General features: G+C 43.0%; 2 protein-coding genes and 1 long non-coding RNA gene across 4 annotated transcripts in view; 1 reads left to right on the top strand and 2 right to left on the bottom strand.

Annotated features, from left to right (window-relative positions):
• LOC118947079 (E3 ubiquitin/ISG15 ligase TRIM25-like) overlaps positions 1 to 8,421 on the top strand; it is a 56,613-nt gene extending 48,192 nt beyond the window's left edge. Inside the window, exons 3-4 of the mRNA XM_036972195.1 lie at positions 6,821 to 6,942; positions 7,887 to 8,421. Of these exons, the coding sequence (XP_036828090.1) occupies positions 6,821 to 6,910 (90 nt within the window). The 3' untranslated portion in view covers positions 6,911 to 6,942; positions 7,887 to 8,421. The remainder of the gene's footprint in view (positions 1 to 6,820; positions 6,943 to 7,886) is intronic.
• Positions 1 to 18,829, bottom strand: part of LOC110516932 (E3 ubiquitin/ISG15 ligase TRIM25-like) — a 538,607-nt gene extending 519,778 nt beyond the window's left edge. The window contains exons 1-2 of one of the 2 annotated variants that reach the window (XM_036972189.1): positions 18,129 to 18,829; positions 16,540 to 17,705 (exon numbers count right to left, since the gene is read on the bottom strand). In XM_036972189.1, coding sequence (XP_036828084.1) covers positions 17,421 to 17,705; positions 18,129 to 18,725 — 882 coding nt within the window. In that variant the 5' untranslated portion in view covers positions 18,726 to 18,829 and the 3' untranslated portion in view covers positions 16,540 to 17,420. Of the gene's footprint in view, positions 1 to 16,539; positions 17,706 to 18,128 lie in introns of those variants that run through there. The other variant, XM_036972188.1, reaches the window with a different exon arrangement.
• LOC118947100 lies at positions 9,955 to 12,050 on the bottom strand. Its single transcript, XR_005041758.1, has 2 exons — positions 11,989 to 12,050; positions 9,955 to 10,452 (listed from the first exon to the last, which is right to left on the bottom strand). It is a non-coding gene; the product is annotated as an uncharacterized LOC118947100 (long non-coding RNA).
• Positions 18,830 to 19,031: the final 202 nt, after the last annotated feature.

Below are 19,031 nucleotides of genomic sequence, written 5' to 3' on the forward strand. Positions count from 1 at the left end.
TCGGCTGTTGCCGTTCATAGGTGGTGTGATCGTGGTTAATGATTCTAACAATTTTCCTCCTGAATGGAGGGTTCTATTTATTAGTGACATGTATATTAACCATTGTAAGGGAACACCCCCCTAAAATGGACAAAAATGAATGGGAAGTCATTGGCACTGGCCAAACCATATATGTGTGTTAACCATTGGAAGACTGGAGATTCCCTTCCACGTGTTGCGCTCTGAGTGACTCCTATGCCGCTGTTGTTAGGGGTAATTTGATTGGTTAGGTCTCTAACATTCTACTGATTGTAGCTAGACTGACTGACTGTCGCTGGTATTGGTACTGGTGCTCAAAGGGACCAGTTATCCTACTGATTGTAGCTAGACTGACTGACTGTCGCTGGTATTGGTACTGGTGCTCAAAGGGACCAGTTATCCTACGGATTTATTCTGAAATATTATACTACCGGAACACATGATTGGAGCATTTTACTAGTTGTATTGTAGTTGAACCTGCACATGGCAAGGAATGATTATAGTTGTGATTTGTTTTGGAGGTGGACAAGTCCACTGGACGTCCTTTACGACCAGTGTGGTACACCTCAGTAATATCTTAGATGTGTTCTAAGATAATCCCCGTCTAGGGGCCTGTCTGCTCCTCACTGTTCTCATAGGGGACTTTACAACTAGATTTGATTTATGCTCTAGCGACCTCATATGGTGTTGTCCGTAGTCTCGACCCTCCCCACCGACCTCGATGAGGCTCATCATGGGTCTGGGCTACTATTCCCCCCCTTTGTGTCTCCGGACCCCGCCACCAGCGGGTGGTGTTGGTGTCCGAGGCGCAAACGCAAAGGTCGGACCCTATGTACGAGTTGTCAGCAGCACCATTGTTATGAGACTGGCTGTAACCTTTCAACCAAATCCTGGTGTTTGTGCTTCAACACCCTCATTGGCTGTCGAGGTCTGTCACCACCGTGTCCGCATGTGGCAACCTCTTCAGTACCTGCGAACTGAGACGAGGATATCGGTCTGTGATATGTCCGAAGGGCAAGAGAAGTTCATCTCAACTATCGTATTGCACGACTGCAAGGAGGAGGGAAGTTGCTCATTCACAGAGACAGCTGGCTCAAAATCATGACAAGAATGGTCAATCAGATTGGCTGATGGAATGTGTCGAGATATCGTAATATCTCCTTGGATTGGATTCTGCCCCAAGAAGTTTTTCTAAATGTCTTTTTCCCAAGGAAAACAGATACTCCTCATGAATGACTGTGTTGCAGCTAGCGTCAGGGGAAGACAGTATGGTCAGTGGAGAAGGCAAGGTGGCCTGTGACCTGGTTGGTTTTCCAATCCATCATTGGGAGTAACCGATCCATCAAGTCTACTCCAAGCAGGGGTACAGTTTCGAGGCTGGTAACATACACAGAGAGAACGAGCGATACGTCCTTGAAGTGTAGTTTCAGCATGACTCTCAATGTTTAATTGGCTTCAAAGCCATTTTGAGATCATCAAACAATGTTTGAAAGATGAGTGATATTGTCGCACCCGAATCAATTAATAATCCTTTTAGAGCTACCCCCTACTTTGTGCAATTTCCTCCTGAAGACATACCCAAATATAACAGCCTGTAGCTCAGGCACAGACCCAAGGACATGCATATTTGTGGTACCATTTGAAAGAAAACACTCTGAAGTTTGTGTAAATGTGAATTGAATGTAGGCGAATATAACACAATAGATCTGGTTTAGATAATACAATGAAAAAAACATATGTTTTATATTTGTATTATTGTATCATCATCTTTACAATGAACAAGACAAAACAAACATTCAGATAGGATGATGGGGACAATTTCAGTGAAACACATAAGAGGGCAACAGTACTTTCAGAAAGTTTCAGAAAACTTCCAAAATGAGTTACATGCTACATGACATTTATCATGAAGTCACCCAAATGTACCCAAGTGGCCAAATTGGTGAAGGTTTGAAACAAATAACTATATACAAAATACCAAAATGGTTTTCTAAAAAATAATTATTGATAAAAATATACATTTACAAAGTTACATGGGTAACTATTTACACACTTTCAATATTTGGAAGACCCTCAGTCCTCTATCTGAAGCATGGTCCAAGGGCTAAGGTCCTCCGAGAGAGAGAAGGAGAGAAAGAGAGAGCAGACTTAAATTCACACAAGACACCGGATGAGACAGGAAAAGTACTCCAGATATAACATACTGACCCTAACCCCCAACCACTTTGCCAAAACTCTAGACAATATTCTGCTGCTGATGCCAGATGCCATAGCAGTCTCTTTCTGATGTAAAGCAGAGGGTCACTGAGCAGTCTCTTTCTGATGTAAAGCAGAGGGTCACTGAGCACGTGGGGCATGTGATGGGAGACTTCATCTTGCAAACAACACAGCAACGCCTCCATGCTGAGCCCTTTTGGCCCTTCGGCACATCCAGGCCTGCACAAATATATTTGGGCAGATGAACACTTGTGGCAGAAGGGACAGAAGGGACAGGGCTTGGTGCAGTGGTGCTGTGGCCAGCAAGCTCCTTGATGAGCTGCTCTCTGAAGGCTTTCTGTGAGAGGAAGGACTTTCCACAGCTCTTAGCCATTTCCTTGTGTAGGATGAATGCATTCACCACAGCAATGTCGATGAAATGATAGAAGGTCTTGTACCATTTCATTGTCTTATGTAGAACATTGTAATAGCCTATCAGCGCATCTGATAGGTCGACACCTCCCATGCTCTTGTTGTAGTCCTTTACTACAGTTGGAATGGGGACATTTTTGGTGGTCCATACTTACATATACATATAAACCCCAGCATTATTTAAAGAAGGGAACAGCGTCAAAACATCCAGGACTTAACGGACTGTGAGGAAGGTTTGGCCCTGGACCAGGAGGGAGAAATCTAACAACAAGAGAAACCGAGAGGTTTTAATAAAGTGAATAGCACAATAAAACGAAACTAGGGAGCAAAATAAATAGGAATATCTCAGGAAGTTAAAGGAATAAACAGACAAATAAACCCGGAAACAAGAATATCAGTAACGTTAGAACAAATAAGGAAGTTAATAAATGAAAGAGCAGCAATAATAAAAATATAAACTGTCAGTAGACTAATATTAAAGACAATACTAGTAACTAGCAGACCTAACACAGGAAAAGGAATACAACTGAGACTGACGGTAGGAAGACCACAAATACAGGCTGCAAAAATGAGTAAAACAGCAGAATAAATTCTGGGCGCCAGGCGTCCCCTATGTAAGGAAGAACTAATAGAAATGTTTAGAAATGGGAAAACGCAGAAGGAAAATGGCCACTAAATGGTCAGAGGAGGGAACATTTGATGTCTCAGTATGTGAGGAAATGGAAACTCTAATAAAAACACATAAAACAAGTGACACAGGAAAGAAGAGGATCAATAAAAGAGAACACGAGGTGCTAAACATGTTCAAAGCAGAAGGATTGTTGGAAAGTATAAAGAAAACTGGAGGAATGTTGAAGAAAGAATGAAAAGTCAGACAGGAAGAAGGTGGAATGGTTGGCAGAACCCCCACCATGCACCAGTGGGTAAAACCCCCACCATACACCAGTGGGTAAAACCCCCACCATGCACCAGTGGGTAAAACCCCCACCATACACCAGTGGGTAAAATCTCCACCATACACCAGTGGGTAAAACCTACACCATACACCAGTGGGTAAAACCCCCACCATGCACCAGTGGGTAAAACCCCCACCATACACCAGTGGGTAAAACCTCCACCATACACCAGTGGGTAAAACCCCCACCATACACCAGTGGGTAAAACCTCCACCATGCACCAGTGGGTAAAACCAGTGGGTAAAACCCCCACCATACACCAGTGGGTAAAACCAGTGGGTAAAACCCCCACCATGCACCAGTGGGTAAAACCTCCACCATACACCAGTGGGTAAAACCAGTGGGTAAAACCAGTGGGTAAAACCCCCACCATCCACCAGTGGGTAAAACCCCCACCATACACCAGTGGGTAAAACCAGTGGGTAAAACCCCCACCATACATCAGTGGGTAAAACCTCCACCATGCACCAGTGGGTAAAAGCCCCACCATACACCAGTGGGTAAAACCAGTGGGTAAAACCTCCACCATACACCAGTGGGTAAAACCCCCACCATGCACCAGTGGGTAAAACCTCCACCATACATCAGTGGGTAAAACCCCCACCATGCACCAGTGGGTAAAACCCCCACCATAAACCAGTGGGTAAAACCCCCACCATGCACCAGTGGGTAAAACCCCCACCATACACCAGTGGGTAAAACCCCCACCATAAACCAGTGGGTAAAACCCCCACCAGGCACCAGTGGGTAAAACCCCCACCATACACCAGTGGGTAAAACCCCCACCATGCACCAGTGGGTAAAACCAGTGGGTAAAACCCCCACCATACACCAGTGGGTAAAACCCCCACCATGCACCAGTGGGTAAAACCCCCACCATAAACCAGTGGGTAAAACCCCCACCAGGCACCAGTGGGTAAAACCCCCACCATACACCAGTGGGTAAAACCCCCACCATGCACCAGTGGGTAAAACCAGTGGGTAAAACCCCCACCATACACCAGTGGGTAAAACTAGTGGGTAAAACCCCCACCATGCACCAGTGGGTAAAACCCCCACCATGCACCAGTGGGTAAAACCAGAAAGTCAGACAGGAAGAAGGTGGAAGGGTTGGCAAAACCTACAAAAAGACTGGGTTAGCCTCGGTTCGATTCATCCTTTTGAGAGCAGCAGGAGAGGAAATGTCACATATTGGTGTATAGCCTCGGTTCGATCGATAGTGGTTCATAGAGGTTTCATGATGAGAGTAAAGACAGTGGATTTACAATTATCATGTTTAGTTTATAATTCATACATTTAATGATGAGAGTAAAGACAGTGGATTTACAATTATCATGTTTGGTTTATAATTAATACATTTAATGATGAGAGTAAGGACAGTGGATTTACAATTATCATGTTTGGTTTATAATTAATACATTTAATGATGAGAGTAAGGACAGTGGATTTACAATTATCATGTTTAGTTTATAATTAATACATTTAATGATGAGAGTAAAGACAGTGGATTTACAATTATCATGTTTAGTTTATAATTAATACATTTAATGATGAGAGTAAAGACAGTGGATTTACAATTATCATGTTTGGTTTATAATTCATACATTTAATGATGAGAGTAAAGACAGTGGATTTACAATGATCATGTTTAGTTTATAATTAATACATTTAATGATGAGAGTAAAGACAGTGGATTTACAATTATCATGTTTAGTTTATAATTAATACATTTAATGATGAGAGTAAAGACAGTGGATTTACAATTATCATGTTTGGTTTATAATTCATACATTTAATGATGAGAGTAAAGACAGTGGATTTACAATTATCATGTTTGGTTTATAATTAATACATTTAATGATGAGAGTAAGGACAGTGGATTTACAATTATCATGTTTAGTTTATAATTAATACATTTAATGATGAGAGTAAAGACAGTGGATTTACAATTATCATGTTTAGTTTATAATTAATACATTTAATGATGAGAGTAAAGACAGTGGATTTACAATTATCATGTTTGGTTTCTAATTCATACATTTAATGATGAGAGTAAAGACAGTGGATTTACAATTATCATGTTTAGTTTATAATTAATACATTTAATGATGAGAGTAAAGACAGTGGATTTAAAATTATCATGTTTAGTTTATAATTAATACATTTAATGATGAGAGTAAAGACAGTGGATTTACAATTATCATGTTTGGTTTATAATTCATACATTTAATGATGAGAGTAAAGACAGTGGATTTACAATTATCATGTTTGGTTTATAATTAATACATTTAATGATGAGAGTAAGGACAGTGGATTTACAATTATCATGTTTGGTTTATAATTAATACATTTAATGATGAGAGTAAAGACAGTGGATTTACAATTATCATGTTTAGTTTATAATTAATACATTTAATGATGAGAGTAAAGACAGTGGATTTACAATTATCATGTTTAGTTTATAATTAATACATTTAATGATGAGAGTAAAGACAGTCGATTTACAATTATCATGTTTGGTTTATAATTCATACATTTAATGATGAGAGTAAAGACAGTGGATTTACAATTATCATGTTTGGTTTATAATTAATACATTTAATGATGAGATTAAAGACAGTGGATTTACAATTATCATGTTTGGTTTATAATTAATACATTTAATGATGAGAGTAAGGACAGTGGATTTACAATTATCATGTTTGGTTTATAATTAATACATTTAATGATGAGAGTAAAGACAGTGGATTTACAATTATCATGTTTAGTTTATAATTAATACATTTAATGATGAGAGTAAAGACAGTGGATTTACAATTATCATGTTTAGTTTATAATTAATACATTTAATGATGAGAGTAAAGACAGTCGATTTACAATTATCATGTTTGGTTTATAATTCATACATTTAATGATGAGAGTAAAGACAGTGGATTTACAATTATCATGTTTGGTTTATAATTAATACATTTAATGATGAGATTAAAGACAGTGGATTTACAATTATCATGTTTGGTTTATAATTAATACATTTAATGATGAGAGTAAGGACAGTGGATTTACAATTATCATGTTTGGTTTATAATTAATACATTTAATGATGAGAGTAAAGACAGTGGATTTACAATTATCATGTTTGGTTTATAATTCATACTTTTGGCTTGCTGATTAATATGTAACATAGTGAATGGTAACGAAATGTACAATTTCTTTTCCAGAAAAGGGGGTTTCATTATCTCTCGTTGGAATGTCCCCGGAGACTGTGGTATCGGGGAGAGCAGTATAAAAGTATCTGGATTAGGCCATAAACAGACTTCCAGATAAGTGAGGCCTTGTTCAGGTGTGTTTTTGACCTACGGTTCACCAGCACACACACACAATTTACTGGTTACGAATATGCATTAGTGGTGTTGATACTGTGGGATTTATCTTGGATGGGGTCTTTTCAATTCAGTTGTAAATTGGGTTTGCAGAAGGATGGAAATGTTAGGAAGGTTTTGAAATGGTTTGTGAAGGACAGGGAAAGAAAAGGGAGAGGGAATATTTAATGGTGTCAAATGCCCTGTATCCTGACTTTCTGGTGAGACCAGAACAATCTCACTAGAAATGATAGAAACAGGTGGGATTTAATTATACAATGAATGAGAAACACCAGTTTCTACTCTATTTAACCATTGCTTTTTGAGATAAGTTGATTGGTTATTCAAATTAGTTTATTTTTGATTTAACATGTTTTTGAATCATGTTATGAATCATGTCCAGTTGGAGACTGGAGCACACTGCAGTCCCTTTCAGGTCCATAGCGTTTTACTGCCCCCTGCTGGAGACTGGAACACACTGCAGTCCCTTTCAGGTCCATAGGGATTTACTGCCCCCTGCTGGAGACTGGAGCACACTGCAGTCCCTTTCAGGCCCATAGGGTTTTACTGCCCCCTGCTGGAGACTGGAGCACACTGCAGTCCCTTTCAGGTCCATAGGGATTTACTGCCCCCTGCTGGAGACTGGAGCACACTGCAGTCCCTTTCAGGCCCATAGGGTTTTACTGCCCCCTGCTGGAGACTGGAGCACACTGCAGTCCCTTTCAGGTCCATATGGTTTTACTGCCCCCTGCTGGAGACTGGAGCACACTGCAGTCCCTTTCAGGCCCATAGGGTTTTACTGCCCCCTGCTGGAGACTGGAGCACACTGCAGTCCCTTTCAGGTCCATAGGGTTTTACTGCCCCCTGCTGGAGACTGGAGCACACTGCAGTCCCTTTCAGGTACATAGGGTTTTACTGCCCTCTGCTGGAGACTGGAGCACACTGCAGTCCCTTTCAGGTCCATATGGTTTTACTGCCCTCTGCTGGGGACTGGAGCACACTGCAGTCCCTTTCAGGTCCATATGGTTTTACTGCCCTCTGCTGGAGACTGGAGCACACTGCAGTCCCTTTCAGGTCCATATGGTTTTTACTGCCCCCTGCTGGAGACTGGAGCACACTGCAGTCCCTTTCAGGTCCATATGGTTTTACTGCCCTCTGCTGGAGACTGGAGCACACTGCAGTCCCTTTCAGGTCCATAGGGTTTTACTGCCCCTTGCTGTGACGGATCCAACAAATATCCCCAGGTCCCATCTCATCCAACACATCAATGACTCTTATAGGAGGGAGGGAGCATTACTCATGTTAAGCTATGGAATGAACTGGACATTTTATGGTGAATTTTAATACAGATTTACTTTAATACAATAATAATTCCTTGAATGTAATTAGTTTGTGTTTTGTAATTATGTTATTGAAACAGAATAAGTCAGTAATGAGGGAATAAATAAGTCCAGTCCAACCATCACCTCTCTCCTCTTTCACATCCCTCTATCATCACTCCATGGGGGAGTACAACCATTACCTCTCTCCTCTTTCTCATCCCTCTATCATCACTCCATGGGGGAGTACAACCATTACCTCTCCTCTTTCACATCCCTCTATCATCACTCCATGGGGGAGTACAACCATTACCAATACTGTATGTAGAACCATAGTAAAGAACAGTATGGACTATCAATACAGGTACTGTATGTAGAACCATAGTAAAGACCAGTATGGACTATCAATACAGATACTGTATGTAGAACCATAGTAAAGCCCAGTATGGACTATCAATACAGGTACTGTATGTAGAACCATAGTAAAGACCAGTATGGACTATCAATACAGATACTGTATGTAGAACCATAGTAAAGACCAGTATGGACTATCAATAAAGATACTGTATGTAGAACCATAGTAAAGACCAGTATGGACTATCAATACAGGTACTGTATGTAGAACCATAGTAAAGAACAGTATGGACTATCAATACAGATACTGTATGTAGAACCATAGTAAAGACCAGTATGGACTATCAATACAAATACTGTATGTAGAACCATAGTAAAGAACAGTATGGACTATCAATACAGATACTGTATGTAGAACCATAGTAAAGACCAGTATGGACTATCAATACAGGTACTGTATGTAGAACCATAGTAAAGACCAGTATGGACTATCAATACAGGTACTGTATGTAGAACCATAGTAAAGAACAGTATGGACTATCAATACAGATACTGTATGTAGAACCATAGTAAAGACCAGTATGGACTATCAATACAGGTACTGTATGTAGAACCATAGTAAAGACCAGTATGGACTATCAATACAGATACTGTATGTAGAACCATAGTACAGACCAGTATGGACTATCAATACAGGTACTGTTTGTAGAACCATAGTAAAGACCAGTATGGACTATCAATACAGATACTGTATGTAGAACCATAGTAAAGACCAGTATGGACTATCAATACAGGTACTGTATGTAGAACCATAGTAAAGACCAGTATGGACTATCAATACAGGTACTGTATGTAGAACCATAGTAAAGACCAGTATGGACTATCAATACAAAGTGACCATTTAGAATGAGGCCCAGTTCAATGAGAGGAAGTCTTAACAGAACTGGGGGATGACAGACAGGAAGTGGGGGGGTGGAGATCTAATATATTTTTGTGCCAAACACTAAAGCATGATATTGTAATAAATCTACACCCTATTCCCTATGAAGAACACTACTTTAGACCTGGTCAGAAGCACCGTAGTGCACTACATAGGGAATAGGGAACCATTTTCAACAGAGACAGTAATTCCCCTGAACATCTTCCTCTTCCTCATCTGGTTTCTTGAACAGCCCTTCACTCCTCCCCTCTTCCTCCCCTCCTCCCTTTTCATTCTATTCTATCAGCCACACCACTAGCTCACCTCCACACAATACATTTACAAGTTAAAGACACACCTTGGAATAAATAACAAAGGAAAACTATTACTAGATGAAGTTGAGTGTTTTTTATTATTTCCCATCACCATAAATCATATTTAATCACTGAACAGTAGCAGACCTAACTTCATCTGTTCCTGACTCTGGATAGTGGATTAAAAAGACCATCAATCTCCAATGATATTAAAGTACTATTCTGAACATTACTGATATACTGAGTGGCAAGTCAAGATATCTGCTGGTTTTATTGTTTGGTCAACAGCACCACCTGCTGGACAGGTTTAATGTTGCTGGACTGAGCAGTATGGGAGGATGAAAGATGACACATTTAGGGCCGGTTTCCTGGACATCTACATTGAACATACTGTTTAGTCCAGGACTAGGATTCATCTGTGTCTGGGAAACCAGACCATATAGTTTAGTAGAAAGTAAGTGATACCAGCTTGTAGTGGGCTGACTAGTCCTGAATTGTCCTTTAGTTCCTGGACCATTTTCCATGCAGCTCCAGGTGACAGAGAACACATCAATTAGGACCGAGCCAACAAGCTGATCAATGATACTGAGGAGAATTACATAGAGACAGAGAACCAACTGAGAAAACATATCAATGGTTCTGAATGACAACCAATATACATCAACACCAGACATCATGATTCATGGAAATGTACAAGACTAAAACATTGTATTGAATTTTAATTAATAACAAATCAGTTTACAGTTTAACCAGCTCAGCTATAGACTACACCAGCATGACTAGTATCTATGTGGACCCTACTACAGTTTAACCAGCTCAGCTATAGACTACACCAGCATGACTAGTATCTATGTGGACCCTACTACAGTTTAACCAGCTCAGCTATAGACTACACCAGCATGACTAGTATCTATGTGGACCCTACTACAGTTTAACCAGCTCAGCTATAGACTACACCAGCATGACTAGTATCTATGTGGACCCTACTACAGTTTAACCAGCTCAGCTATAGACTACACCAGCATGACTAGTATCTATGTGGACCCTACTACAGTTTAACCAGCTCAGCTATAGACTACACCAACATGACTAGTATCTATGTGGACCCTACTACAGTTTAACCAGCTCAGCTATAGACTACACCAGCATGACTAGTATCTATGTGGACCCTACTTCAGTTTAACCAGCTCAGCTATAGACTACACCAACATGACTAGTATCTATGTGGACCCTACTACAGTTTAACCAGCTCAGCTATAGACTACACCAACATGACTAGTATCTATGTGGACCCTACTACAGTTTAACCAGCTCAGCTATAGACTACACCAGCATGACTAGTATCTATGTGGACCCTACTACAGTTTAACCAGCTCAGCTATAGACTACACCAGCATGACTAGTATCTATGTGGACCCTACTACAGTTTAACCAGCTCAGCTATAGACTACACCAGCATGACTAGTATCTATGTGGACCCTACTACAGTTTAACCAGCTCAGCTATAGACTACACCAGCATGACTAGTATCTATGTGGACCCTACTACAGTTTAACCAGCTCAGCTATAGACTACACCAGCATGACTAGTATCTATGTAGACCCTACTACAGTTTAACCAGCTCAGCTATAGACTACACCAGCATGACTAGTATCTATGTGGACCCTACTACAGTTTAACCAGCTCAGCAGTACCATTATAATTATAGAACCAAAACCCAGGATAGAGGGGCTGAGTGAATGTGGTCTGGACTCTGTGGAGGAGGGTCATTGTGTCAGAGACACTGTAGAAGGACAGAGTACCTGCCTTGTGATCCAGGTACACTCCTACTCTGGAGGACTGAGGGCCTGATACTTTAGTCTCAACATTATTGTGTCTGAAACAATAACCACCTCTAGAGCACTGTAAACTCCAGGACTTGTTATTGTATCCAAATCTACCACCATTACCTCTCTCTGTTCTGCTGATGTCTTTATATGAGACTGCTGTAATAACACCACCAGTCCACTCCACCTCCCAGTAACAGCGTCCAGACAGACCTTCTCTACACAGAACCTGACTGTAGTTGGTGAATCTGTCTGGATGGTCAGGATATGGTTGGACTTGGCCTGTATAGGTCACCTTTCTGTTCCCTTCAGACAGAGAGAGGCGTGTGTGTGCTGTGTTTGGGTCCAGTGTGAGCTGACAGGAATCTGGGAGAAAAGCAGAGACCAATGAGGGGAGTCAGAACAATAAGTTAAGTCAGATACTGTATCTACCCTGTCTTTGATTAGAGCACAGCAGAGATCAAATCAGAGAAATATGAGGAGTCAGATAGATACCCAGTCTTTGATTAGATCTACTATTGCTATATATTTCTAGAGGGATTGTTAGGAGTGTCAGTAAAAAGAGACTGTTAGTTACTTCACAATAAAGAGACTCACATTGTAACAACTGTTCTCTGGTCTTGGGCTCTGGAGGCAGTACAACATCCACTATATTCACTACAGACACACAAACACATTGACAGAGAGAGGGAATGTTATCATCAGACCATATTCCACATGTATATGACTAGTAGGGAACTTTCAATGGTCTAAAGTTGATGTTCTTATTGTTTTCAACACACCTGTAGTGGAGATCTTGGTCCATTCTCCTTTAAGGAAGTCTTCTAGTTTCTCTCTCAGTTCAGACACAGTCTTACTCACATCTCCAAAGTACTGAAGAGGACGGACAACGATGCTGGGTAAGTCTGAAGATACACTGATACTGGAGAGAGACTGATAACTCTGGAGAGAGAGAGAGAGAGAGACTGATAACTCTGGAGAGAGAGAGAGAGAGAGAGAGAGAGAGAGAGAGAGAGAGAGAGACTGATAACTCTGGAGAGAGAGAGAGAGAGAGAGAGAGAGAGAGATAACTCTGGAGAGAGAGAGAGAGAGAGAGAGAGAGAGAGAGAGAGCCTGATAACTCTGGAGAGAGAGAGAGAGAGAGATTGATAACTCTGGAGAGAGAGAGGGAGAGAGAGAGAGAGACTGATAACTCTGGACAGAGAGAGACACAGAGAGGGGCTGAGAGAGAGCAAGGGACTGAAAGAGAGTTTGAGGGAGAGAGGGAGAGAGAGGGAGGGACAGAGGGGGAGAGAGGGAGGGACAGAGAGAGGGAGGGACAGAGGGAGAGAGAGGGAGTGACAGATATAGCGTGAGAGAGGGACACAGAGAGAGAGAGAGAGAGAGGCATGGACAGAGAGAGAGAGAGAGAGAGAGAGAAGGGCAGGGACAGAGAGAGAGAGAGAGGCACGGACAGAGAGAGAGAGAGAGAGGGATGGAGAGAGAGAGAGAGAGAGAGAGAGAGAGGGACAGACAGAGAGAGAGAGAGGGACGGACGGACAGAGAGAAAGAGAGAGGGACGAACAGAGAGAGAGGGACAAACGGAGACAGAGAGAGAGAGGGACGGTCGGACAGAGAGAGAGAGAGGGACGGACAGAGAGAGAGAGGGACGGACAGAGAGAGAGAGGGACGGACAGAGAGAGAGAGAGAGAGGGACGGACAGAGAGAGAGAGAGAGAGGGACGGACAGAGAGAGAGAGAGAGATGGACGGACAGAGAGAGAGGGACGGACAGAGAGAGAGAGAGAGAGGGACGGACAGAGAGAGAGGGACGGACAGAGAGAGAGCGAGAGAGAGGGACGGACGGACAGAGAGAGAGGGACGGACAGAGAGAGAGGGACGGACAGAGAGAGAGAGAGAGAGGGACGGACAGAGAGAGAGGGAGGGACAGACAGAGAGAGAGGGAGGGACAGACAGAGAGAGGGACGGACAAAGAGAGATGGACGGTCAGAGAGAGAGAGGGACAGACAGAGAGAGAGGGATGGACAGAGAGAGAGAGACAGACAGAGAGTGAGGGAAAGACAGAGAGAGAGGGAAAGACAGAGAGAGAGGGACAGACAGAGAGAGAGGGACAGACAGAGAGATAGAGACGGACAGAGAGAGAGAGGGACGGACAGAGAGAAGGAGACGGACAGAGAGAGGGAGACGGACAGAGAGATAGAGACGGACAGAGAGATAGAGACGGACAGAGAGATAGAGACGGACAGAGAGAGAGTGGGACGGACAGAGAGAGAGTGGGACGGACAGAGAGAGAGAGACGGACAGAGAGATAGAGACGGACAGAGAGATAGAGACGGACAGAGAGATAGAGACGGACAGAGAGATAGAGACGGACAGAGAGATAGAGACGGACAGAGAGATAGAGACGGACAGAGAGATAGAGACGGACAGAGAGATAGAGACGGACAGAGAGATAGAGACGGACAGAGAGATAGAGACGGACAGAGAGATAGAGACGGACAGAGAGATAGAGACGGACAGAGAGATAGAGACGGACAGAGAGATAGAGACGGACAGAGAGATAGAGACGGACAGAGAGATAGAGACGGACAGAGAGATAGAGACGGACAGAGAGATAGAGACGGACAGAGAGATAGAGACGGACAGAGAGATAGAGACGGACAGAGAGATAGAGACGGACAGAGAGATAGAGACGGACAGAGAGAGAGAGACGGACAGAGAGAGAGAGACGGACAGAGAGATAGAGACGGACAGAGAGAGAGAGGGACGGACAGAGAGAGAGACAGGGACAGAGAGGGACAGAGAGACAGACAGGACACCATAATGATTGAGATGAATAGTTTCACATGAAGTTAATTTCATATCACATGTAACAAGACAGTTTAGTTACCTGGAGGAAATGGATGTGATCCTCTGTGTGTGGGAGCTGCTCCAGCTCAGTGCTTCTCTTCCTCAGCTCAGCTATCTCCTGCTTCAGTTGCTCCAGGAGTCCTTCAGCTTGACTCACTTGAGCCTTCTCTTGGGCTCTGATCAGCTCCTTCACCTCAGAGCTCCTTCTCTCAATGGAGCGGATCAGCTCAGTAAAGATCTGATCACTGTCCTCCACTGCTGACTGTGCAGAGAGCTGGAGAGAGAGAGAGAGAGAGAGAGAGAGAGAGAGAGAGAGAGAGAGAGAGAGAGAGAGAGAGAGACAGAGAGAGACGGAGAGAGAGAGAGAGAGAGAGAGAGAGAGAGAGAGAGAGAGAGAGAGAGAGAGAGAGACAGGCAGACAGACAGAGCGACAGAGAGAGAGAGAGAGAGACAGAGAGACAGAGAGAGAGAAACAGAGAGAGAGAGAGAGACAGAGAGAGGGAGAGAGAGAGAGAGAGAGAGAGAGAGAGAGAGAGAGAGAGAGAGAAAGACAGTAGGTTCAGTAGCCTCTCTGCACCTCATTGAGTCAGACCTCTGCCACCCTGCTCTCCAGGTCCACCAGGCCTTGTCCTCCCTCCTGGACAGACAGGTACAGAACACCTCTTTGTCCTGCTCTACTCTTCTCCCTCCTGGACAGACAGGTACAGAACACCTCTTGGTCCTGCTCTACTCTCCTCCCTCCTGGACAGACAGGTACAGAACACCTCTTGGTCCTGCTCTACTCTCCTCCCTCCTGGACAGACAGGTACAGAACACCTCTTGGTCCTGCTCTACTCTCCTCCCTCCTGGACAGACAGGTACAGAACACCTCTTGGTCCTGCTCTACTCTCCTCCCTCCTGGACAGACAGGTACAGAACACCTCTTGGTCCTGCTCTACTCTCCTCCCTCCTGGACAGACAGGTACAGAACACCAGTCTCTCTTTTCCGGGCAAGAAAGTTTCTGTCCACCAACATGTCTTCTGTTTTGACATCAATACCGTAGTTCTTGGTAAACTCAGTTCAGCATGATGTATCTAGGAAGTTGTTTGAGTTTTATTTTAGTTTTACTATTGAGAGTTCCCTCTATTTGTGTTTTCACTTGATTCATCATTGGCACGGAAAGAGAGTCCCTGTCTTCCTAACATTGATGTGACCACAACAATTCTCCTCAGATACTCCCTTCTCTCTGCAATATCACCAGCATGGTCAGATGTTCAAATCTGAGCAATGTTCCCATGATTGATAGTTTCCTGGTAGCTTTGACACAACACTGTCTCTGTGTGTTTGTGTCACAGATAGTAAAACTACATTAAATACAACGTTAACTAGATATTATCTGTGTCATTTATAGCCTGGCACAGATAGTAAAACTACATTAAATACAACGTTAACTAGATATTATCTGTGTCATTTATAGCCTGGCACAGATAGTAAAACTACATTAAATACAACGTTAACTAGATATTATCTGTGTCATTTATAGCCTGGCACAGATAGTAAAACTACTGTAGCGACCCGCACAGACAGCTGTGTGTTATGTGTTCGGCTAGTAGGTGGTTGTGTTGTACTTACCAGTTCCCAGTGTTCGCGGGGTCCGACATGCCAATCAACCTGCTATCTGCCAATCACAGGAATGCCTGGGATGTTCTGATGCCGGGCATCCTGGTGGTTGGCGGAGTGGCGTGGAGGGGGCGGGGCATTGGAAGTTAAGGTTCAGCCTTTGTTCTCTCTCTTACGTCTGGGCTTCACAAGAGAAGGTCCCGATTGGCTTGTGGGGTATCTTTCATTTATTTGGCGTGAGCTAAGGCCAAACAGTAGCCTGTGTAAAGTTGCTAATAAACCGTCAATTCGTAACTCAATCCTCTGTCTGGACAATTGTTCCTTTATGATCTAGTCAGGTCATTACACTACATTAAATACAACGTTAACTAGATATCATCGCCACATAACTTATGTCGAATTTAAAAGACACCGTTACCGTTAGTAACGTCTGTTACACTGTAACTTACAGGCAGCCTCACATAAAAACCTATTGGTTAACAAAGCTTTGATTATGACCAAAGTCTATAGTAGTGAAAACTCTCTCTCTCTATTCTAACTTACCACACATTCACATCACTGCCTCGACATGAATGTGTCCTGTCAGAGCCGTTTCCTGTCCGTTAACTGTTAACAGTCTCGAGCCACAGCTTAACCAATGAGCTACAAGGAGGACTGACAGTCACGAGCGGTGCAGCAGCCTCTGCAGCAGCAGCCTCCCCCGGGTCCTAGTGCCCGCCCGGTAAGACGGTTAAGATGCGATGGAACGGTTGACGGAGAGAAAATAAATCACAGAGAAAATATATTGACTGATATATTGAATTGTTTAGGGAAGCTTTAGCTTTGGCTTTAATACATTCTGAAAATACTTGAAAACCAAAAGAGAAAAGAATAGTAGCCCTCCTCAGGATCAACAAAACCCTCACAGACCAACTTCTTCTTCTATGATATAATGGAGGTCCTCAAACCAACGTTAAAGGTGCATGGCGCCACCTACTGTGCTGGAGTGTGTTCAATCACGGTTTACACCTCTCTAAATCCTCCTACCTAACTCAGTACTTCTGAGAAAATAAAAGAGTCCTACTAACTTCTAATAGACCCTCCCCCATCCCCCAAATCCCTTCCAAGTGTAATGTTTACTGTTCATTTCTGATTGTTTATTTCACTTTTGTTTATTGTCTATTTCACTTGCTTTGGCAATGTAAACATATATTTCCATGCCAACAAAGCCCTATGAATTTAATTCAATTGAGAGAGAGACAGTTCCATTTTAATGTATAGGGGACATGAGTCGTCATGGTTACTCATGGTTATGTGATGAGGCAGCCCAGTTGGTTACATGAACCAGTCTATTCTCTGAAAGGCGTCCAGACAGCCTGTTCCCAACAGTGGGGTCAGTGGGATTGGATAGGGGCCCCTCTCTCTCTCTCTCTCTCTGACTGGAGGAGAGAAGTGAAATGGTGTGTCTCCTCTGGTCAACAATACTCACCTTGAAAGACTCCACAGCCTGTTGGAGCTCCTTCAGCTCCTTCTCTCTCTCCTGGAATCTCTGCTGGACCTTCTGCTGACTCATCCCCAGCTGCCTCTGTGGAGAATCACTCTTCAATGAGCTATCAAGCTTTATTAGTCCAGTAGATCAATAGTATAGTAATATGACATAGGACCCATAGAGAGGAAGGTCTACAATCCTGAGGAAGTCCCTTTACAATATTATATTATGTTGCTTTGTGAATGATTATAGTTTTTATGGTAGGCCTACATGTATCAAGGGGTTGAGACTGAACTTTGGACTCATAAAAGGCCATTCAGAATGATAATAGTGTTTGACTTTAGAAAATGGTGATACATTTGGAGAATCTGGGTTAACATATCTATATCCTCAAGGTTTGTGTTCATATTTGTGGATCCATTTCATTTGAATGATCTCATATTCAAACAGATTTAGTTCCTACTGTATCTTTAATTCTTTGTTTATCAGACAGTCACCAACAAGTTGTTCTGGTCTTACCTGTTTCTCAGTCCTCTCTGCTGCAGCTGACACTGTATCATGGCCTTTATGTTCATCCATTGTACACAGCAGACAGATACACTGCTGATCGGTACGACAGTAAACCTCCAGCAGTTTGTCATGATGAGAGCAGATCTTCTCCTGTAGTTGTGCCGTGGCTTTGACCAGCTTGTGCTTCTTGAAACCAGAAAATTCATAGTGAGGTTGGAGGTGAGTCTCACAGTAAGATGCCAGACACACCAGACAGGACATGAGGGCTTTCTGCTTTCTGGTCCCAGTGCAGAAATCACACGCCACATCTCCAGGTCCAGCATAGCACAGAGCAGGAGGGGGAGCAGCCTGGAGTCCTGTCTTCCTCAGTTTCTCCACCAGCTCAGCCAACATGTTATTTTTCCTCAGATTAGGCCTTGGAGTGAAGGTCTCTCTGCACTGAGGACAGCTATAGACCCCTTTCAGATCATCCTGATCCCAGCAGCCCTCAATACAGCTCCTACAGTAACTGTGTCCACAGATAGTAGTGACCGGCTCCTTCAGTAGATCCAGACAGACAGAACAACAGAACTGGTCCTGGTCCAGCAGATCTCCCTGTTGAGCCATTTGGACGGTTGTTCACTCTCACACAGACAGACGACACAGAGACTCAGGTCAGTTTCGTTTCCTCAGAAGAGAGTTTGTGAAGGGGAGGGACTTCCTGGTTCTGCCAGAGGGCTGGGGTTAGAGGGAGGGAAGGAGTGATCGAGAGAGGGAGGGGTTAGAGGAAGGGAGGGAGAGAGAAAACTGCAGGCAGAGTTGAGAAGGCCTTAGTTCCTAGGTTAGGACCCTTAATATAGAATAAATTAAATAGAGTGGTTAGAATATATAAAGGGTAACAGTTTCTATGAAGTACATATCTATAATGCTTTT

The sequence above is a fragment of the Oncorhynchus mykiss genome, unplaced genomic scaffold (assembly GCF_013265735.2).
Source record: "Oncorhynchus mykiss isolate Arlee unplaced genomic scaffold, USDA_OmykA_1.1 un_scaffold_121, whole genome shotgun sequence".
Classification (NCBI taxonomy): domain Eukaryota; kingdom Metazoa; phylum Chordata; class Actinopteri; order Salmoniformes; family Salmonidae; genus Oncorhynchus; species Oncorhynchus mykiss.